This window comes from Pterocles gutturalis, unplaced genomic scaffold (assembly GCF_000699245.1).
Source record: "Pterocles gutturalis isolate BGI_N339 unplaced genomic scaffold, ASM69924v1 scaffold41503, whole genome shotgun sequence".
Taxonomy (NCBI): Eukaryota; Metazoa; Chordata; class Aves; order Pterocliformes; family Pteroclidae; genus Pterocles; species Pterocles gutturalis.
In genome coordinates, this window is record NW_010121999.1 from 14,994 (window position 1) to 38,504 (window position 23,511).

The 23,511-nt window shown below is 40.6% G+C and overlaps 1 protein-coding gene across 1 annotated transcript in view; it reads left to right on the plus strand.

The window, feature by feature from the left end:
- Positions 1-23,511, plus strand: part of LOC104464634 (FRAS1-related extracellular matrix protein 1-like) — a gene marked incomplete at its 5' end in the record, with an annotated part of 42,366 nt that overhangs the window by 14,250 nt on the left and 4,605 nt on the right. The window contains 13 exons of the mRNA XM_010077401.1: positions 717-912; positions 1,661-1,925; positions 7,040-7,454; positions 8,739-8,940; positions 9,403-9,547; positions 12,231-12,360; positions 13,753-13,825; positions 15,976-16,125; positions 17,218-17,456; positions 18,182-18,229; positions 18,505-18,687; positions 18,959-19,084; positions 19,718-19,833. Of these exons, the coding sequence (XP_010075703.1) occupies positions 717-912; positions 1,661-1,925; positions 7,040-7,454; positions 8,739-8,940; positions 9,403-9,547; positions 12,231-12,360; positions 13,753-13,825; positions 15,976-16,125; positions 17,218-17,456; positions 18,182-18,229; positions 18,505-18,687; positions 18,959-19,084; positions 19,718-19,833 (2,288 nt within the window). The remainder of the gene's footprint in view (positions 1-716; positions 913-1,660; positions 1,926-7,039; positions 7,455-8,738; positions 8,941-9,402; positions 9,548-12,230; positions 12,361-13,752; positions 13,826-15,975; positions 16,126-17,217; positions 17,457-18,181; positions 18,230-18,504; positions 18,688-18,958; positions 19,085-19,717; positions 19,834-23,511) is intronic.

The window sequence follows — 23,511 nt, forward strand, 5'->3', positions numbered from 1 at the left end:
AATCTGTGGATCATGTGCGACTTGTGAATTAAAGAGGTCCCACACACAGACAAGAGACCGCCACTGACTAGAGTCTGTCAGTTTGAACATAGATAGTGCCCACAGGTATTTGAGCTCTGTCCTTGATAACCTTTGCTCCAAAGCCAGTGACACTGTTACTGCAGGCTAAATGTCAAATACACAGATCAGTCCCATACAGGGTACTATGCTATCTTCTGAAAAGCAGGAAGTTTTATTGGACAATTCACATTTTTCCATCAGAGGACCTCTGGGGCTCTGAATTTCTGTGCCTCCCTGAACTTCCTCATAGGTTCCTTTCTGATAGCCCTTTAGATATGGTTTTAGATAGAACCAAGAGCAGCTTTGTGAAATTAAGAAATAGAAACCATAAGCTGGGTCAAGAACCATTTCATTTTCATCTGGTTGGTATCTCATTGAGAAGTGTGTAGAAATATATTTCCTGGAGTAAAAGTGGCTAAACTCCATTTATTCAATTTTATTAATGATCACTGTATCTTCTCCAGCCTTATAGCTGCTTGGGAACAACTCCAGATATTTACTGCCCTTCAAACCACACTATGAGGAAAGAGTCTATAGCTTAGAAGGGAAACCAGGCAGCTGCCACTAGCAGTGTGCATAACTGCAGACAAACACAATTAACTGGGGAGGATTCATGGGAGACTATCTGTTTAATGAAGGACATTTATTCTTTCTAGGTAGGCCAAGGCTGGATGACTCTTCAAACTGGAATGAACTGCACTCAGGAAGAACTGGATATGAACCTTGTGAGATATGTCCATACAGCAGCTATAGGTTCCAAAACCCAAGACAGCTTCACATTTTTTCTGTGGGATGGGCACAACAGATCCCCAGCTGTGGACTTCTTTGTAAATATCAAGGACATGGAAAAAGGTAAAGATCTGCCAAACTTGAGTGCCTGTTTCTGAAACAAAGATGAGTACATGTCTTGATCCTTCTCTGAGCACTATGTAGGACCTTGGCAAGTCTCCCTGCAGACCCTGAAAGTCTGTCTGCTTGGATTTCACTGCTGCTTAGAGTCCTGATCTTCCTGCTGGTGAAGACATGGTCCTAGGATTTGAAAAGGCTCTGCCTAAGGCAAGGTGTTGCACCTTGCCTCCCAGGACTCCCATCTACTTTTCAAATAGAGTTGAAAATATCCTTCTGAAACTAGCTTTATGTCTGAGTAAATCAAAGCACAGAAAAATGGCAAGAATGTGATGAGGAAGGCAAAACACTGCTCAAGAACAGCTCTGTCTTGCAGGTTTATGCTCTAGTCTTACGGTCTTTCTTCCTTTATTGCATCCCTATTAGAAACCTAAGTCAGACCAAGTTAACCTGACTGCTATGATTGGAACAAGGGTCCAGAGAGGTTGGGTGGTCTCCATCCTTTAAAGTTTTCAAGCCTCCATGGGATAAAACCCTGAGCAACCTGGTTATGGATGATCTCATGGCTGAGACAGTTTTCAGCAGAAGGCTGGACTAGAGACATCCTGAAGTCCCTTCCAGCCTGAATTTCCCTATCATCCAACAGTCCTATGATTTTTGTGCTGGTTATTGCTTGCATGTGGCTACATAATGCATAAGAGATCACCTTACAATCCAATATGACTATTTTAGTGTTGTTTTGTCTATCCTGCAGGAGACATTGCTGTTTTCATTAAACCTCTTAGAGTGCCAAAAGGGGATCGGAGCTGCATTACAACTGATGTCCTCCTTGCACTGGATGGCACTGACAAGCCAGAGGAGCTCCTCTATGTGATAACCTCCCCACCCCAGTATGGACAAGTAGAGTATGTCAACTATCCTGGCATCCCCATTACAAGCTTCAGTCAAATGGATGTAGCAAGACAGATAGTCTGCTATGTTTCCAATACTAAGGCAGTTGTTCCTGAAGACACATTCAGGTAAGGCATAACACGCTACCCCCCAAACTTTTCCCCTTGCATTTCTTGGGTATTACAAAAACCCCACAACACAACACACACACAAAAAACCCCTAAAAAACCCAAACCAAAAGAAAATATTTAAAAGAGGTGAAAGCTCTGTGGGAATTCTCAATATTTACATAGCAAAGATATTTCTACTATAATACACATAGTTGTGACTGCTTTGATAATAACTGCATCTTCTAATTGATGCCAAAACTGTATCCAGAGCCACATTCACTCAATGATAATAGCTTCAATATTGTTATAACACCCAAACATACACATCTGTTAAGACTTAAGTAGGGGAGAAGGACTAAGGATATACTTTGTGGAATTTTCCTTTGGTTTCCTGCTATAGATGAATGTGATAAAACTGGTTCACCTAGGTATTAAATAACTGCTTTCTTGTCTGTTATTTATCGTATTCATTTGGTTCCAGGCTTTTTTGAATCCGTAAGTAGTTCTTGAACATTCTGAAAAACAGTACACCTATCTATTCTGACACCACAATAGCTCAGAAATTTATGTAGACAATTGGATTTTTGGGGTAAACCTGGTTACCTGTAGGCCCAATTTGGCCACCAGGATGTCATGCGGGACATCATCAAACACATTGCAGAAGTCCAGGTAGATGACATCAGTTGCTCTTCCCTTGTCCACAGATGCTGTAACTCCATCATAAAAGGCCACCAGGTTTGTCAGGCATGACTTGCCCTTGGTGAAGCCATGCTGGTTGCTAATCACCTCTCCTTCATTTTCCATGTGCCTTAGTAGAGCCTTCAGGAGGATTTACTCCATGATCTTGCCAGGCACAGAAGTGAGACTGACCAACCTGTAGTTTCCTGGGTCTTCTTTTTTACCCTTCTTGAAAATAGGGGTTATGTTTCCCCTTTTCCAGTCAATGGGAACTTTACCAGACTGCCATGAGCTTTCCAATATGATGGTTAATATCTTGACAACTTCATCTGCCACTTCCCTCAGGACCCACGGATGGATCTCGTCAGGTTCCATGGACTTGTGCGCCTTCAGGTTCTTTAGGTGGTCTTGAACCTGACCTTCACTTACGGTGCGCAGATCTTCCTTCTCCCAGTTCTTACCTTCATCTTCTGCAACTTGGGTGGCGTGGCCAGAGCCCTTGCCGATGAAGACCGAGGCAAAGAAGTCATTGAGCACCTCAGCCTTCTCTGTATCCCTTGTGGCCAGGTCTCCAGTTTCCTTCTGGAGAGGACCTACATCTTCCCTAGTCTTCCTTTTATCACCAACATACTTGTAGAAGTTCTTCTTATTCCCCATTATGTCCCTGGCTAGATTTAATTCTATCTGGGCTTTAGGTTTCCTAACATCATCCCTGGCTGCTCGCACAGCCTCTTCGCATACCTCCCAGCTAACCTGTTCTTGCTTCCACTCCCAATATATTTTATTTTTGTGCCAAAGTGAGTCTAGGAGCTCCTTGTTCATCTACGGAGGCCTCCTGGCATTCTTGCCTGCCTTCCTCTTTCTGGGGATGCACTGTTCCTGTGCTTGTAGGAGATGGCCCTTGAATACTTACCAGCTTTCTTGGGCCCCTCTTCCTCCTTTGTCCCATGACACTCTGCCAAGCAGGTCTCTGAAGCGGTCAAAGTCTGCTCTCTTGAGGTCCAGACCTTGCTGTGTACCCTCTTTGACCCCCTAAGGATCTTGAACTCAGCTGAAACATTGTAAACTATGCCTTCCACCGAATTCAGTGTGGTGGAAATTCTAGTTAGGTGATTTCTCTGATTCACTTGTAGTGGGAAAAATTGAATAAATATTCTCTGGCTTTATGTTTCTCAATTGTGAAATCCTATGACTAAAGTAGAATCACCTTAGACAAGTAGAGGTTGCAGTCCTGCCAACCCTAGGTTGGGCAGAGTAGGAGTGGTTTGTATCAGTATGTCTTCTATACCACACTAATGAAAGAAGACCAAACAATTCTAGGGAAACTGTGCATGTGGATACATCTAATGTCTTCTCTATTAATACCAATGGCTTAGAACCAAACTAGAAAGTCAGCCTTATAAAAATAAGGTTATGATGCTTTAATAAATATTGATATTAAATATTTTAATCACAATAATTGATATTCCTTGATGTTATAATTGGGAAAAGAATTTGGTTTTGTGTAGACATATAAATATTGTGGCAGAATATTATTATTTAAACAAGGAATGGTTACTTAATTATATGGTTAATTATAGAAGGGGGGGATTAACTGATCAGGTTTTTACTTTCCTCTGAAGTACCTCCTTCAGACATAAATTTGCCTGTATTGTTTGGTACTGCTGGCCTGGAAGAAAGATTTGGCAGTGCTTGTTTGGACAGATGACTTCAAGTGATTAGCAACCTGACATCAGATGCTGGCAGCAGGATACTAAAAGAACATGCTAATGTCCTCCATTTTGACACACTGGCTTGATTTTGTAACGAGCTGGCACTATTTGTAATTCCATTTCTGTCTTTTAAATGCCATGACAGATGGTAGGTCCTACAGCCAACTCTCTTGCCCTCAAACTGCAGAAATCATGAAATGTTGGTAATGGTGAAATCAAACCATGCAACATGTTCTCCTAACTGTGCCTGAGAGTTGTCCCCTAAATTTAAGAGAGTGAGGAGAATATTGGCTGCTCTCCATTCCTAAGGGAAAGATGAAGCAGCCATAAACCAGAAACAAACAACCAAAATCTCCGAAAGTGTAGAAAAAAGGACGTCTTGGACACAGGCAGCTTCATCATCTGTGAAATCAAGTGGCGTAGGACATTTGCATCGTAAATCCATACACAAACAGGAGGTTTGCTCCTATCTGTTTTTCTGTTGAAGACTGGGCAAATCTTCAATTTCATGAACGGAATTATCTAAGTCTTGCACTTAAACACGGTTTGAGACATCATTCAAATTATTTTACAGCATCAAAAGAACTAGAGGAAACTCACTTCTCCAGCAATCTTTCAGGCTTTTTGAGAGATGGATAAGGTCTTGACTGAACATGTTTTGCCTTTTTTTTTTTTTTCTTAGCATAGTATTTGTCAACATTATTCTAGTTCTGTATTCGATTTCAGCTAGATTGCTAATAGCACAACCCTTTTACCATTGGCACAATAGCATTAGGTCAGTGCAGACAGATGTCTCTATGTTCCCAGCTGGGAATACCATTCTCAGTAAACATATTTCTAACTGCTATATAGTCTCTGGTCTGCCTATGCTCACTCCCATCTGTTTCATGGCATGTTGCCAGTTTACAACTTGATCAAGCCCTAATCATCCAGTCCTGGTGAAGGCAGTGAGGAGTTTTAGATGGACAGTCTGTGTGACACAGTAAGCTACTCCATGACTTACTGAAGGTCACTTATGTTCAAGGCGTGCAAAAATAGGCCAGGTTCTTACTCTGTAATTATTTAAATAGTTCTCTGAGGTCTGCAGTCAAGAGAGCAAGAGACAGCAGATAATCTAAATGTCAGCCATTCCTTGTTTCACTTACATATGGTAGAGGCATGCTAGGTGGAAAGCAGCCAGCTAGGCTGGCCCTCATCTTGTCTGAAATAACTGTCCCATGATATTGTCCCATGTCCATAAATGTAGCTGTATGTGCATTCAAAGTTCAGGGCACTGGAGGGTGGGAGAAAAAGAAAGATCAGGGAATGTGAATAGTCCACCACAAGCAAATTTATTTGCAAAGCAGATTCTGTACTGTCCCAGGCAGAACTAACCTGGGTGAAAACCACTCTTCAAGATGCTTTTGCAGGTACTACGCAGTGTAACCACAGAAAGCGCTGTAGAAAGGTAACTCTTATGTACTATATAGTGATGGGACATGAAGTATTGTGGAACATTTTCAAAGCAATTTTTAGTTTTATATAACCTCAAAAGGTTTTGTTACAGGCATGACACTGTGCAATGTAATTGCTTTCAGAAAAAGTACTTAAGTAATAACCTTGTCAATGAAAGATAGGATGGATTTTGAAGGCTAAAAGATTGGTTTTCTCTATATTTTCATCCACAACTAAATTTGATAATAAATTTCTGCAGAACATGCTGTCACTTTTATGGCAAAAGCACGTACCCAGCTGGTAGGCTTCCACTAGATTTTCTCTCTAGCCTTGTGCACCTTTATCATTCTCTTGTTTAGGAAAGAAAAATTAAGTGTAGAGCATAATCAGATCTTTAGTATATCTAAAAAAATATTGCTGCTTGCAAGAGAACTATAAGAAACTATTCTGCTATTAAGAGAAATTCCCAGCATGGAGTAAGAATGTTGCATGTCTGACAGTTTGATAAATACATGGTATGGACATCTACATTTTTAAAATTACCCTAGCATCTTGAATACTTCTGTTCAAGATTTCCACAAAGTCTTAGTATTTCAGTGAAACCTTACTTGAGTTTTGTAAAGAAACATAAATCAGTTGCTCTGATTCTGATATACAGAAATTTACAGATACAATTAGTGCCTAAACAAACCCATAAAGTGAGATAAGGATGGATCCTTTTCCAGCTGGCTTTTTAAGATAGTTTTGGAGCTACTGTGTAAAAAAGGCTTGTAACGGTGAACAGAAAAAAAAACATTGCACAGGCAGACTATGCACTTTACACACATCTTTCTGTAAGCTGTAGACAAAGCCAGCACTTTCACTGACAGCTGCCACTGCCAGGTAACCAAGTGAAGATATACGTACAGATGTGTTCAAACAAGTGTATGTATGCCAGAGGGTGCAATAAGCGCCCCAGCCAGGCCATCATTTTAGATCCTCTCCATCTGTATCTGAGCTAGAAGATTAGATCAGCTCTATTATGACTGCTAAGACTGTTGGGTACACACTCAAAACCATTCCTCTGGCATCTACTCAGATTCCTGCAGATGCATTGAAACTCTTGCCATATACCTGGCAATCTGTTTTAATGTTTTTAAGTTATATATCCACCCCACCCACAGTCTGGGTTTGAGCTCAAACCAGCTCTACTACTTTTGCAGCATCAACAGAGGCAAGTCCTGTAGTAAAGGTGTGTATTATCGTTTCATTTCAGTACATGGTGAATCAAGAGCACATGCTGAAGACTACCTTGCCTCTCTTTGCCAGATTCATCATCAGCAATGGACTGAGGAATAAACACGGGACATTCATGATCTCCTTGGAGGCTGTCGACCAAGCTTTGCCCACACTATCTAGGAACACAGGGTTAAGATTAGTGGAAGGCGCTATGGCAGTCCTTTCTCCTGATGTCCTGCAGCTTTCAGACCCAGACACTGCCAAAGAAAACCTTACCTTCCTCTTGGCTCAGCTCCCCCAATATGGTCATCTCTATTATAGAGGGGCTGTGCTGCTGCAGTACAATTTCACCCAGCAAGATGTGGACAACAGGGATGTTGCATACAAGCATGGCGGTGGGGATTCCCAGATTGACAGATTTACATTTGTTGCAACAGATAGGACAAATCAAGGCTTCATCGTGAATGGGAGGGTGCAGAGCGAGCCAGTGGCATTCACCATTCAGGCAAGTGTGACTACAGGCCTGCTTAACAGAGATACATGGCATGAAAAGTTGGAAAATGTAGTAATTTTGATGAGAACTGGTGTTTGCTCCAGTCTATGATTTAACTGAGGTATTTGTCAGCTAAAATGTTTGCTTTCTGTGTTCCATGAATAATTGACCTGGAGAATTAACTACTTGCCACCATGCACTACTCGGGCAAAGATTTTTATAGAGTGCAAAGAGAGAGACTGCATTTAAGAGAAGAAAGACATCCTGCTTATATAAATACAAGCAAGTGTATACTGATATACCTATGTTTGCTAAAATATTTTACACAGAAATCTCAACCCTAAATTTGAGCCCAGCTATGGGGAGGAATGAACTTCCTCCTGCTCAGCTTTCCCGTTTAGTACCTGACCCACTAGTATCTGAGGGATACTAGGATGACTGTTGATCTTTATGTCACGGGAATCTTGACTTACAGACACTTCACTTCCACAACTGGACAGCCTCTCTTCCTTCTGGAAGTTTTTGTAAGATGCCTGCTCTGATTCTTCCTTCCTTTACTAGGATCTTTCTGTTCACTCCCCATTTCCCTCATTTTTAAGTTCTTCCCACTGTGTCATAGGCTCAGACATCTCTCCTATGACCTCTCATATGTATCTGTCTGGAATGTTTCAGTATGCAAAGCATGCCTGGTTGCATTTTATGTCAAAATTATGTATGTTTCAAAACACTGCTACTAATGAAGAGGCTCCTAACTTTTCCTGATGACAAAGTTTGAAGTTATATGATGAGCGAGGAATGTCATTTCAACAGAAGATGAGATATGGAAACAGCAACAACCATTGCAGGGGGCTAGAAGATTCATCACAAGTTGTGAAAGGTGGCAGAGATTCAAGGAGACAGGTCTATGACTGTGATAACCATAATCCTTATGTTCCCATGCTTGTTGTTATAAAATAGATGTCAGAAACCTTTGCTGGAGTTTTCATTTGCTATGAGGATAATCAAAAAGTGGGACTGTGGGGAGTGTGGGACATCAGGGCAGAGGTACACAGAATTTGCATTGCCCTCCCCAGCATGTGCTGTATCCTGTTGCATGCAGCGACCAACTGGGTAATCTGGGCCAGGGAACCTCTCATGGGAAGTAGCAGTTACCTGGAGATCAGACTTCTTCTGGAGCAGACTGTGAGTCAAAGTTGTTGTTGCCACCCTGAGCAGGCTGCTATGCTTTTAGAAAAGTAGGACAGAGAATATCCTGATGCTGTAAAATGAATATACATTTGTCTAACTTTGGTTTAGGTGGATCATTTGGACAAAATTGCACCAAAAATTATTCATCTCCATTGCTTTTCTGATGTGGAACTGCTGAAGAATGGCAATTATGGGATCTATATTACTGCCAGGTCCCTGAAGGCATCTGATTCCAATACAGAAGATGACAAAATAATCTTTAAGATTTTACGAGGTCCTCATCACGGCTACCTGGAAAACATAACAACAGGTGTTGTCTTCTATAATCTCTGTATTTTGGGACATACCAGACCAGATTCCAAAACCTACCCTGTTAATGTTTGCTTGATAGAGGAAATAAAAATTTCCTAGTAAACTTTGGGCAAGGTTTGAATGCAGTTAGAAAGCTTTTATACTAAAGCTTGGGTCTTAGGTTCATCATGGATCCTCAAAGAGTTAGAGATGATTAATAGCTGCCATTGAGAAACTATTTTTTGTTTGTGTCAAGAAAAAATGATGAATATTGAACTTGGCCACTTGATATACATGTCACATGGGAAGAAATTGGCTGGGGCTTATAACAAGCTGGGGTGTTGCTGTTTAGCTATAAAATCATGTTTCTGTAAGTTCAAATTTTCTAAGCATTCAATGAAAATAAAAGTTGAAAACAGTCTATGTGAGCTACAAGGTTCTTATTAATGGGCTTCACCTGAGTGTTTCTCTTCTTTCCCAGGTGGATTTATTCAGGAAAGGTTTAGCCAAAAGGATTTAAACAGCAAAATTATACTTTACGTCATCAATCCATCACAGGAAGTGAATTCAGACCACTTGGAGTTTCAAGTCACAGATGCTAATGGAAACTCCGCAGTACCCCAAAGGTAACTCTGACCCTCAGCGGTGTGTCCTGTAGTGTGCTGTGCGCAATGTCCACCAGGGCGGACAAACCTGTGACAGGCTTGAAGCCATGCAGATGTGACTGTAGCTATGACTCAAACTGCCATCGCTTTTGCTGAAGAGTAGAGAAGGTTTCTTCCCCTCAGGAGGGTGAAATTCAAAAGCTAGCTCCAGGTTAGACTGGGACAGTTCTCAAGGGCCTCTGGGGCCTCACAGAAAAATATGACAGAGTTTACTTTAAGTAGTTGTTGGACCTTTGGAGATCTGAGAAGCTGGGTGCTGAGGGATGGGATTGTTGCTTCATCTACATGGCCCTGAAGCTGGAGTTCACTTTTGCCCTGTGCTGATGGCAATACTTTTTTCACAAGCTTAAGATCATGATGGAGGGGATGATCTCAAGCAGTAAAAGCTGTGAGAGCCATACTTCTGCAAAGGAGCACTGAAAGAAGGTGGAGGGCACACAGCATCTTCTTTGTTATCCAATGACAAAATTTATATTAGGCGTATTATCAAGATTTCCTTGTGACATATGATAAGCCTAATTTATATGAATTAGAGACTGAGGTATCATCTGAACTGTGCTGTGATGATAAAGGCCAGAAGTGGGAGTAGCTCCATAACAAGGGCAACATTTCTCTTTATTTCTGAAAATAGAGCTGAATGTTCAATCAATTTATTTAATTAGAAGTAATGGTGAAAAATAACTAACGCTATTTTCCTGGGCTAAACTGTTTACTCACAAACCAGGACTCATGGTGAGTGAAAAGGAGCAGAGAGGTGACTCCAAGGGCCAAGCTCCTCTGCAGAGCACTTCCCTGCGTTCTAGAGAGGACCCGGACTGAGCAGAGCCAGAGACAGCAATTCAGCAGTTAAGGGCTGTGCCAAAAGATGTCCCCATACACAAACACATCTGAACACCGCCAGCCTGAGCACTTCTCAGATGCACTGTGCTGGCTCACAGGTGCACTGATATTAAAACCACAGTTAAAAGGCTGCCACTCCTCGTGCGATAGTGTGGCTTCTTGTATATGAATAGCAATGCATAACACAGCTTTATGAAGAGAGCAAAGAGAAAGCACTTTTTGTATGGAAAATAGGAGTTTCAGAGAAGTAGAATTACCCTGTTAGCTGCACTGGGCGTCAGAACAAAAGGGAATTTGGCTTTTAAGGAAACAGAGAAGGGCCATGAAGATGATCAGAGAGCTGGAACACCTCCCCTATGAGGACAGGCTGAGAGAGTTGGGGTTGTTCAGTCTTGAGAAGAGAAGGCTCCAGGGGGACCTTATAGCAGCCTTCCAGTACCTGAAAGGGGTCTACAGGAGAGATGGGGAGGGACTTTTTACAAGGGCATGTAGCAACAGGACGAGGGTTAATTAATTTAAACTGGAAGAGGGAAGATCTAGACTAGACATTAGGAAGAAATTCTTTACTGTGAGGGTGGTGAGACACTGGAACAGGTTGCCCAGAGAAGCTGTGGATGCCCCATCCCTGGAGGTGTTCAGGACCGGGCTGGATGAGGCTTTGAGCAACCTGGTCTAGTGGGAGGTGTCCCTGCCCATGGCAGGGGGGTTTGAACTTGATAACCACTAAGGCCCCTTCCAACCCAAACCATTCTGTGATTCTGTGATTCTATGATTTTCAATATTGGATTTAAACACTGGTGAGAGATTTTTTTTTTTAAACAATTTATCACCTAATGGTCACTTGTTCAAAATACAAGTTTGATTTCTGCATTTATATTATTAAATTTAAATCCCAGCTTTTATCCGAATGCTGCTGGTCTACATCTGGCACATGCATCCTCTTTAGCAAAAATGAAGCAAATCAGCTTCTAAATAAACACAAAGCGAGTATCAGAGGATGCGGGAGGACAACAGGAAATTTCCACTGATGTTAAAGCTAGTCAACCCTGAAATGTCTAGAAGTATGTTTTAGAAAGGTTCAAAATGTTTTGTAAGTGGCACAGGTAATTTTCCTTCTTTACACTCTCTTTCATTCTTCTCCAACTCTCACTAATTTTTATCACAGCTTCTAAAAAGTGAGGTCTTTATTGGCTACCCTGTGCAGCACGCAATCCTCCGAAGTTCGGTCACATCCCCTATAAACCATTCTAAAATTCAGTGTATGAGATTCCTTGGGACTCAGCCACTTCCACAGCTGAAGAGCAAAGTACACAAAGAATTAAAGTAAAGGGAGTGGGGAGGACACTCATACAGCTGGTGAAGCCCTGGAGCGTGTCCTATACACTAGAGAAGAGTTAGAGGATAGATGAAGGAAGCTGGGAAGAAAGGAGGATGTTGCAGAGAAAATATCGAGGAGTGAAAGGAAAATAAAACTACAGGGTTAAAGGGAACCAGAAAGAAACAGAGACAGCTTGTCTTTGCCTATTTGGCATTACAGACAAACTCTGCCCTTCTCGAAGCTGTTGCAGAACCCCTCTGGTTCAGAAACAAGGGTCAGCCCTGGTTTCAGGTAGACCAGGGCTGCTTCTCCCCTTTTCTAATCAGACAAATCACACAAGTGTGTTGATTTGGAAACATCAGTATGTGTATTGGCTAAATCAGCAACTGGGAGAGAAATGTCTCCTGACCTGGCCTGGGAGCAGCAGGGGGCGGGGGTGGCAGGGGTGTCTCTGTGCTTCCCTGGCCTTTCCCACCTCTCCCACAGGCTGGAGCTGCGGTGGTCTCGGATTGAAATGCAGCAGACCGAATATGAGGTGTGTGAGAGCGTGGGAGTGGTGTCTCTGAAAATCACCAGGGCAGGACACTCTGCAGAGTTGGCCTTTGTTGCTGTGAAGGTAAAGCTAAAAGCCAAGCTCCTAACTGGAAACTGAATAATGATTAGTGGAGCCTGCTAATTTCCTCCTCAGACTTAAAAGGTATTTCAGTTATCAGCAAAGAGGCCATGCAATTCCAACCTCGCTTACTGGGACATTGTCCTTGCTAGTACAGATGGTTGAAAATTTTCTGACAAAACTTTCTGATTTTTAAGTAGAAATGCCAGTGAATCAAAACCGTAAGCTTTTTTTGGAGCTTTTTTGGTTTTGACGACCTTCTGTGACAGATCTGGCAGTTTCCTCCATCACTGCACTCAGAAGCTGGGTTTCCAGGATTTACCACTTTGAAATCCAGCCTTTGGGCAACCTGGGGCCTTGGGACCTCTCATTTTTCTGCTCAAGCTGGAGTAGCCTAGGAGCTCTGGGAGCATCAGCTCCACAGTCATGGCAGCCTTCCCCATTCTTCCCCCCCACTGCCATCAGCCTAGGAAATAGCCCAAAACCCCTTCTGTAACTACAGTAACAGCCTCTGTCTTATGTCAGAAAAATTAGACTGAATGCTGCAGGTTATAATTTTGTAAACCAGGTTTTGTGCAGCTTGATTTCACAAATTTTATATTTCCTCTTGAAACAGAAATTACAGGATTTTACCAGCTTCCCTTGCTAGAAAAATACTAAAAGTTTACCTCACTGCTTTTCAGGATTACAGCCCTAATTGAAAACACAGTTTTGAGTGTTTTTTCTACAGTAGAAAGTGCAAATTTTGCCATTGACTTCATCAGGGGTTGTCCTGTCCTATCCTTCATGGACTCCAGTGGCTCTACTCTGATTGTAACTCACCTAAAAAGACCAGAGAAATTGATCCCAGCATGAAGAATGCAGTGTGGAAGCTGGTGTCCTCTGGCAGGAATTCTCAGGGAATTGCTGAAGTCCCCATTCATGTATGGGTTCATGCCTATCCCAGTCTTTGGGGCTGACAGACAACTCTGTGTGCAAACACTTCTTCTAAGACCTAACAAAGGGCTAAATGGGCAAATGAGGCCAGGCTGCTGGTGTTCTTTCAGGATGGCATGATGTGCCTGTCCAGTACCCAGGTGTGGCTGGGTCACGAGGCATGGTGAACAGCTGGGTTACCTGATGCTGTCAAGTAGCAATCTGAGAGGGGATGAGGCAAAATTTTAAGATGAGCAAGTGACAAGTTTTAAACCATCCACAAGGCAAGAATTACAGTTTCACATCAGAAGAGTCATTCTTTAGGATTTTATCTTTTTCTTCAGCCTAAACACAAGTATATGTTGGTATACCTTTTTGAGACTGCATGGAGAGGCACACAGGAGGTTCAACACACAGCAGAATTCAGTGGTTTGTTGAAATATGTCACAGCATGGCATTTACTGTTTGATTTCTTCTCAGGTCAATGAAATATCCGCTGTGCTGGGAAAAGACTTTACAGTGACTCCCTCCAAGCTTGTTCAGTTTGATCCAGGTATGAACTAGTGCACTGAATAATTTTAAAATTAATTCACTGATTTTGGAGGTGTAAACTCATGTTTTGGAGAGTGAAACCTACCATACATCTGTAGCTAGAGGAGCTGAATAGGATTAAAGGCACTTGGGCTTATTTCCTGGAAGGGCAGTGGGCCTCCTTTGTGAATTAGTATCCTTCTTACTTAGGGTGAGACGGTATATGGTCCCTTTACATCATTTAAAATATCAAAAGTGCTGAAATTATGTCTCCTGTTCTCCTCACAGCTAGGACTAGCTGAGAGATGGTTTAAAGATGTAAGGATTTGACCAGGACACTGGTCAAATTTAGACAAAACTGAGTGCAACTTAAGTTATGCAAGGTAACCAAGACCAGAAAGGTGTAAAATAACCTGAAAATTGTCAGACCTTATCACTGCTTACACTCTAATCAGAACAGCAGTCTGACCTTAGCTAAGGCTGTAAGTAGCAAGAAATGATAGTAATCCTATTATCAAAAGGAGATTTTTTTTTTTTTTCTGGAGGAAAATCAATAGTAAAAATGAATACAGATGTGAAGATACTGAAAAAAGTTTCCTTTGCTCTACACAATTTATTATTATTGTGCTTTGGGTATCTCCCTGGGTCTATGGAAAAAAACAGTCCAGGTGAGAATTTCACAACTTACCATTCAGAAATTCAACTTCCTCTGAAAAACTTTGTTTTGCAAATATAAATAGATTATCTGTGAATGAAAACCCATTTGCTTTGCATATGCAAGTGTGAGGTTTTTGGAACACATCCTGTTGGCATAGTCCAGGATATATTTGAGTCTATAAAATGGGTTCCGCACAGGTCTCCGGGGATGTTGCCTTCAGTGCCAGCAGAGGTTATCTCAAGACTGCCAGCAGTAAGATTTCAATGGCAGAAAGTCACAGTGACTACAGAGGAGACAAAATATAACATCTGTGAAAGGCTGAAATAAATGGCATGTACTTAATGGTAAAAATTTGTCTATGTGCTTAGCTGTGTTTGATAAACCAATATGGGGAATATAATGTCACTTCCAGCCAAAGCCTGGGGATTTTTACTTTAGGATTTGAGTTTTTATTTTGAAAAAAAGGCAATGCATGCTACAGAGATTAAGTAGCACTGCATCCCATGGATGAACTGATATATAGCCCAGCTCTGCTTGCCTACCACACAGGAAAACTTGCAGCTTTAAGTTACAAATCCGATTATTTTCAAAATATGCCACTACAGCCCATCTTGAGAAAAGCAAATTTTATGTGAGGGTGTACAATGAGAAACTGCTGTCTAGTTTTCAGAGGTTGATAAGGGAGAACACCCAGCAGACAGCAGTAAAAAAACTTGGCTGGAAATCTGCCCTAGTTTCCGGTGTTTCTGGAACACACGAAATTTCTGAAACCAATAAGCCACTCTCTGAGACCCTTTATCTAGCATTAGATTTTATATTTTTTTATTTTTAGATTAGAAGATAGAAGAAAGGTCTGTGAACATAGACAGGAGAGTTGCACTCTGTTGTCCTTTTCTGGCCAGCCTCAGTTAAGTGGGCTGAGCCCCTCACACAGTCTTTCTTGGGTGGCACTCTTCAAAAGTCCTTTGCTTAAGCTTAACCTTAGGGAAGGACCCTCCAAAATGTTACATTCGAGGCATCAATTTCTTAGTTCCTAAATTCAAGATGTTTTCTATTTATTAATTAGTACTATTTATTAATTATTTAGTAAGGCTGATATGCAACTATGCAAATTGACTGGATTTATTGGCACATTAGACTGTAATTTGTAATAGAAAGGAGCAGAACTGTTGCATCTCTAAAAGCAACCTTTCAAGATAAAAAGCATATGATAAATTTTCTCTTCAAAATTGTAGTAGAATTTCTAAATCTATGTATTGTAGTGTCATTTCCCACATCTACAGCAGCTTTTTATTACAGTGTATGCACTTGAACTGAATCATCATTGCCCAGGAACAAATTCGAACTTAATGTTATTTGGGAGAACAGCAGGATTCCAGTCAGTTGGTAGGAGCACAATAGCATGCATCAGCTACTCCATTCTAGCTGCAGACATGTTAATTAATATATTTCTTTGACATCCCGATTGATTGAAATAGCACTTAAAGAGTAATTAAAATGTTTATTTACATTAGGAATGTCAACCAAGATGTGGAATATAGCAATTACCTATGATGGATTAGAGGAAGGTGATGAAGTCTTTGAAGTAGTTCTGAACTCCCCTGTGAATGCTGTTCTTGGCACCCGGACAAAAGCTATAGTGAAAATTTTGGACTCAAAAGGAGGTATTCACTTTTGATCTTCATCATTAAGAAGGTGGGAGAATCTTGGCTGAGTAGCTACTTATTTTCAATGACAAGTTGTTCCTAACACTCACCTTCAGATCAAAATGCTTAATTTCTTTTTAGAGAAAACAGGCTTGACAGTTGCAGACCGTTTGTTCTCTCACACAGTCATATGCATCCTCTTAGGAAACACAGCATGAAGAAAACAAGAAGTACAAAATGAGAAGGGTGCAAGGAAAGAAACATTTTGGTTTACAGTTGTTATGCACCTCTGAAAAATATTTATTTTCTTCTCAAAAAAGAAGCCTAACAACTAAACCCAGCTCTCAGCAATACATTTTCTAATGCTTAACAAACATAATCCACAACATTACAGGACAGAGCAGTAATCATTACAGAGTTTATGTTTTTAAGTCCATGTGATTATTGTGTTTTTCAGTGATCGAATGTGGTGTGCCTAAAATCACACCAAAAAAAGAAGCAACTGTAGAAAACCAGAAATGACTATCAAAGCAGCTGAGTCCTCTGAAAGCTGAAAAGTTTTTTTTCTTTGGGTGCTTAGTGAAACAATATTTTAAATACCTGTGTTGCAATGAATTAGGCTTCATTTTACAGAAATTCCTTTTAAATCTCTTTTCTCTTTAGCATTCATAATGTGAATGAGGACTTAACTGACACAACTGGTTTGTAGGAACAATAATGTCCTGGATTTCTGAAGAAACAATTGTCTGGGCATGATGGAAGTATCATCAATGTTAGCTAAAGCTACCTGTCTACCCATGAACAAAAAATAAGCACTCCAAACCCCAATCTGTGCACGAAAATAAGTATTTTCAGCAGATGCTTGCTTGAAATTCTGATCTGTGGGTAGACAGATGTATTACACGTAAAAACACACATAGACAGGTAGTAGTTGCAGTCATAGTTATACTTAAGCAAACCACACAAATGAGGATGTCTGAACAAACCACATCAAGTGAAAAAAAAATCATCCAACTTTTAATGACAAGCTGTTTATGTGCCCATGTCAAAATGACCAGTTATCTGCTCATGCAGTTAGAACTCACCATCTGCCATTTTTTATGCTTTCAGGTCAGTGCAGCTATTCCCATTCTTCTGGCCAAAGCAAGCATGACTTCTGGGGGAGAGGCACGCTGCTTCCAGTTTCCTCGGGCTCCTCATCACCTTCCAGGCCTGGCAACACTCCCTTGGAAGGGATCCCATCACCTCCTTCCAAAGGGATAAGAGAACATGTAGGGGACCCGCAGCAGGAACACAGCTTGGCGAATCGGTCAAGGACCAGGCTGAGAGTGACTGGAAATGGCAGAACAGTAAGACCCTTCAGTAGTGCAGTGATTGACTGATTTCTGAATTCATTGGGATTTGATATCTTCATTTAGTTGTCATAATTTTGTAGTGATCCTACCTGACCATACAATAACCATAAACTACCTGTTTGCTGTGAGTCAGACCTGAGAGCTATTTAAAAATACTGTGAGGGGGGAAAAAAAAAAAAAAAAAAAAAAAAAGTCCTGATTTTGAAGATCCATGTATGCAAGAGAGGAAGAAAAAGAGAGTTGGGGGAGGAAACATTCATCAAGCAACTTCAGCAATTGTACGGCTTCTAATCTTGTCTAAATTATGGGTCAGTTAGAAGAAAGAAGTCACTAGAGCCAGGCAGATCTTCAGAAGCTGTGCATCTGCACTCAAGTTGTAAAGCTGAAAATACTATTAGCTTAAACAGGGAACAGTTATTTGAAACTTGCCCATTGATTTTCCTGTGTAAGCTATATCAGTTTAGCTAGGTGGTTTAGTAACATTCTGCTGTTGTGATCTTAAAAGTGAATGGAACCTGTTTATAAACACACTTGTAATGTGTCTTTTTTAATGGCTATTTTCAGAGGTTATCAGTTTCCATTCTGAAAGAGAAAGACCTAAACCCAAATATAATTGCATGATTTGTGACCTAGATCTTGTAGTAAATCTTGCATAAGGTCTTTTTCTTTCTATAATGCATGAATAAGCCCATCTCATTTTGCTATTCTACCTCTTTCAGGTTCATCGTTCATCTGTATTTAGAAATGGAACAGATGTGGTTTTCAAAGTAAGAGTATTATGAGTATTGCTCAGACATTGCTATGATTTCTTTATGATTCTGTTCTATCCAGGCTTTATTACTTTATTTATTCATTATGACAAATACTTTCTTTTTCTATGTATCTTTCTTTTTCTTTGGTTTCACTTTCCCTTGATTTGCAACCATTTCTATTACAATAGTTTGGGGTTTTTTTGAGTTTATTTAAGAGTTGCTTGAAAGTGCTAACCCTCTGTTTTCCTTTTCCTGTACTCCTTGTATGTGTGTGATACTGTAAAACGAAGTACCATGGGATGGTGTCACTCAAAATAGAGGATGACACCTCATCAGCTAAAGCAAACAAGAGGGCTCAAGTGTCAGTAATTAACCAAGCACAACCACAGATAAATGTCATCTCCTCTAAGAAGACAGAAATCCCACAAGCTGATAAGGCAGAACTGACATCTGAACCAAGCTCAAGACATCAGGTATGAAACCTTTTGTTCCATAAGCATTTGCACCATCTGTTTTCAGTCATGCTGTTTTCCAAAATGATTTAACACCTCTGAGATCTGCAGCCTAACCCTTCCCACTCCAAAGCTGAGTTTAGCCAATACGCAGGTAATTAACAACTCAGCCCTTGAACACTTTTCATGTCATAAAGTTTTAATATAAGACCTATTTAATCTGTTTCATGTAGCTCATTTGTTTTGTGTTATTATTTCCCTTCAAATGTTCAAATGACATTTCTCTTTCCAGGACTTTTACTCCTTTCCAAAGGCCTGTACACCAGATTTAAAGGGGCTCTTGCATTATGAAGAAAGTACTCAAAAGTTATTTCAGTGTGATGGGATAATATGGAAATTCTGGAATTCCCAAAGTAAGGTAAATATGTTGCCATGAGCATGCATCTGAATCAGAGCATGGAGTCTGTGATGAGTGAGACTGTCAAGCAAAGGACCTTCCTGTAACAACTATTTGACTTGTACAGGGAATAAAAGAGTTCTCCAGAGTCAGGTTTGCTGTCACCAGAAAAAAATATTCCCAGAGACATGATGAGCGCTTGATTGCTGGGGTTGCCTTTCTTCTGTCACCCAAAGGTGCTCCTGGATGAACTATGTGAGCACTAGTGTCTTGGCGCTTGTGGGGACGTGGGCATCAGACAGGCAGCAAATGAAGTCTGTGAAAGAATGAGCAGGAGTTAGTAAAACTAGCTCACTTAGATATTCTGGGACAGAAAATGGTGTCCAGACTAATGTGGTCTCTTTAGAGGATTTTTGGAGCTAAAATGTCATGTCACCTTTAAAGCTACTCATAAGTCGTAGACTCCTCTGGCAGGCATTTACTTCTTAATGCGTTTTAGGCAATGCTGTAGTGTTATTGATATACACCAAAGATCAAGTTCAACTTAGTTCTGGAGAAACCATAAGCAGCACCTCCAGCCTTTTCAGTCTGTTAGCACACTGACCTGGATCACTGTAAGCAGGAGTCTGTTTGTCTTTTCCTCTTCTATTTTAGGAGATAAGCACAAAGAAATGTCCCTCCGGATGGAGTCATCATGAGGGCAGCTGCTACTTCCTGGTAGTGAACCACAAGGTCACCTGGAACACTGCTGCTCGGGCTTGCAAAGAACAGTAAGAGACTTCTCCAAGTGTATGTGTTTGCTGTGCACTGCTGTTGCCCTAATCTGAATGCTGCTCTTGAGGCTGAATTATTTCAGATAAGCCACACTTTGGTTGTGCTGCACAGCTCCCCCCAAAATAGAATAAGCCCTGGAATTCAGACCAGGAGGATAGAAATAACATAATGTTTCAGGTGGTGATGCTGCCTTATTCACAGCATGAATTCCCAAAGCTGTCCATCTGCACTGAGGATGCTTTCCTCATGGGAGAGTTAGTTTGGGAGAAGAGAAATAAAGCAAAGACTCAGTCTTTCATCCTCTCTGACCCACCACTTCCTTGGCTCTGCCTTCACTTGCTATAGCAACAATACAATTTTGCCAACTCCTGCGTGCCTCACCATATTCTGCTGAAGATGCAGCTCTTCAGATTCTATAACTGCCTAAAACTGTAACATTCAATTTAACAGTAAATTTCTGACTTTTAAAGATAAATAAAAACTATTGCATAATAATAGTAATAATAGTGATGATGATGATGATGATAATAATAATAATAATAAAATAGTTTTCTCAAAGTAGGAGATGAATAGAAAATCTGCCTGTCTTGCTCTTTGGAGGCCTGCTTTGTGATTTTGGTTTTAGGAGAGACAGCTTAGGACTGGAAGAAATGCTAGCCATGGTAACATGGAGCTTGCCCTGGGATCACGTATGTTGTGTACCTTATGTTGAATTGTGAGCACCAGGTTGAAGACCAGGTTGAACGACAGGAGAGACTTTGAAAGACCTCTCCCCATTACTCCATGAAATGAAAACGGAAACAGGGAAGAGCTGGAGTTGAAAGAAACAGAATATATTCCATAAGTGGGTGAAGGACATGCAGGCAACATGAAGCATGGACAAGCATGCATAACAAACTATGATTCATTCCACTCAGTTATGCCAGATTATGTTGTCTTGGTAAAAGGCAAAAGGAAGATCTTATTTCTAATGCCTCCCAGATGATGGAAGGTACTCTGTACTAAAATGTAACTGTTACCTGTTCTTGTAAGCTCACCACAAATTTCACATTGTTAATTGTTTTCCTTAAAATTTCAGTTCCTGAAATGGTTTTCTATCATGTGCTTTTATTTTGTTACTTACCCAAACAAAGTTGTAAGTTGTGACTATTCCAATATATTTTTCTGAAGACTTCAACTTCGAATTGATCCCTTGTGACCGTATGTCACTCTGCTGGGAGGTGTTCCCATTTTCTAAAAAGAGCGTGCTCCTGCTAACCCACATTATTTGTAGGCAGTAACAACTTGCTGAATGCTGTAGTGTGCAATGTAGAAGTTAAACTGAATACCAGTAAATTAATGACAGTGATAAACACCTACATAAAAAGTCAAGGCATATCACTGAATTCACAACCAAATGAATCCTAGGGCAGTGATGACTCAATTAATGTCAGATTGCTACAGACTAAGGAACCTTTATCCTGGCAAATGGGGTACTCCTGGCCTCCATCTGGAACAGATTTACAAAAGTACAGCCCCAGGGACACACTTAAAAGTGGTACAAGAAGATAACTTAATAAATTTTATTTTGTACTTTTGCCCAGCTCCAAGCCAGCAATCACCACCACCACCATGAATTGTAGTATTTCTGTTATTAATACTTCTACCGTTGACATTTAAATACCTGATATTTCAAACAAGCAAATAAAATCAGCATGGAGGTCAATCCTGTTTTATAATAGATCAAACAAACATTATAATTGATTTTCAGTAAATCAGACAATTTTATTGAAAAATAAGACTCATTTTTATTACTACAAAAATGGCATTCGTTTAAACTTCTATTAAATTTTCTTTCTAGACTTTTTCTATTATATAGAACAGGAAAAAAGCACAAGCATTGTTAAAGTTGTTTCAGTAACAGCCTCCAAGTAAGCAACCTCCTAATCTCTTAGAGAAAACACTGTTATCCTGAGACGGTGGACTTGAGACCAAGCTATACCATCAAAGCAATGCTGTCAATTTATTGTGGAAGCAATTGCTGTCTGGACACAACTATATGTATGTGGGCTTATGCAAACCTACTTGGGCTTCTAATGAGCTTTGACATACATTGCATCCATTTTTTTGCTAGTAGCACATCTTCTTTTCTTCAGTTTCCACGTGCAGGGGTAGAAGCAGACCAAAAAAAAAAAAAAAGGGGCTTGTCTTGATGCAAGCTGCTGTATGCCACGGTGATAGTGTGGGTGGAAAAAATCTCAGCTAATTGCTCTGAAAATCTTGCACCATTTCTAACCCTTCTCCAATACACTGGAGAGAAAGGTCATTTAGGAACTAATTTCTCTAGCTTTGTTTTTTATGCATCAAGAGGCCCTTGGCAACACGAAGAGAAGCATCTGGGGGATATTACGGCCGAGTGATCCCATAGCAGCCTGATTTAGCAGCAATTTTGGTGATTTATGTTACAGTTCTTGTTTATCCCATAGGAACATGTCCTCCCCAAGGGTCAGTGTAGCCGGACTCACTCGCATGTGAGATGGTTTCACTGCTGCCACTGAAGGGACTCTCCACTGGATAGACAGAACCCCAGTTGCATCTTTTGCTCTGTAGTCAGATTTTACCTTCATCTTATTGAAGTTGTACATTTAATTAGAGCCTAAATATGGTCCAATTTCAGATCCTTTACTGCCAGCTTTGTAAGGCAGGGACTGTTATGTTTTTTGGAGTTTGTATACTAGCAGCATGTGGACTCAGTCCTTGCGAATCACAGGCAGAACCACATCTAAAATAGTAGGTTAGATCCTTCACTACGGCTCAGCGTTGCCTAGTGCAAAGCAGGACAGACACTGCTGCCCTCCTCTCCTAATGCTGTATAGTTCTGTAAGTGACTGGTTTAACTTGTGTTATTGCTAGTGACTCCAGCATAGGGACTGAGGTACCTAGAGACATTTAAAGGCCCAGGGTATCTTGTTTGACTTTCAACTGCCAATCTGGAAGTGCAAGGCTCCTGTAAGCTCTGCATTATGTCTGCCAGACTCATCTGAATGTTTTGAATACCTCAAAGCATCGTAAGCAACACTAGACACCTATTTCAAGGCACCAGGATTACTCCCTAGGTGATTAAACAAAAGCCTGGGATAAGCAGAACCTCTCAGTCACTCCCTGCTCTTCACTGTCAGTGAAGGACATGGATTTACTACAGCAGTTCAAATTAAATGTCTTCCTGTGCTGCGGAGACCTTCATAGCTAGTCAAGTGTGCTTTTGTTGAAGTTAAAATTGTCAGAATGGTACAAAACTTGTTTAAATTTATTGGATAATTTAATGTAAAATCAGCAAAGTTTTTGTGCTAAGCATTTTACATACAATACTTCAATGTCAATGGCTACCCAAAATATTTCCTTAATTTGGGCAACTGCTCTAAGATGACAGAAGTTCTTGATAGCAAAAAATTTAAATTTTAAAGCTCACAAGAATAATTTCAAATTTACTTTAGCACAGAAATCAGTGATGTGTTTTTTGGGTTTTTTTTTCTCAATAGGGCATTATGACCCCTTCTCTAGCAATTTAAATTAGGAAGTGTTAGCTTTACATAACTCCATAAATAGCATTATCTTGTAATTTCCTGTGACTGGCACTCTGCCTAGAGGTAATATCATTGTAAGTGGTATGTTCTTTCAGAACTGTTCTCATTTCC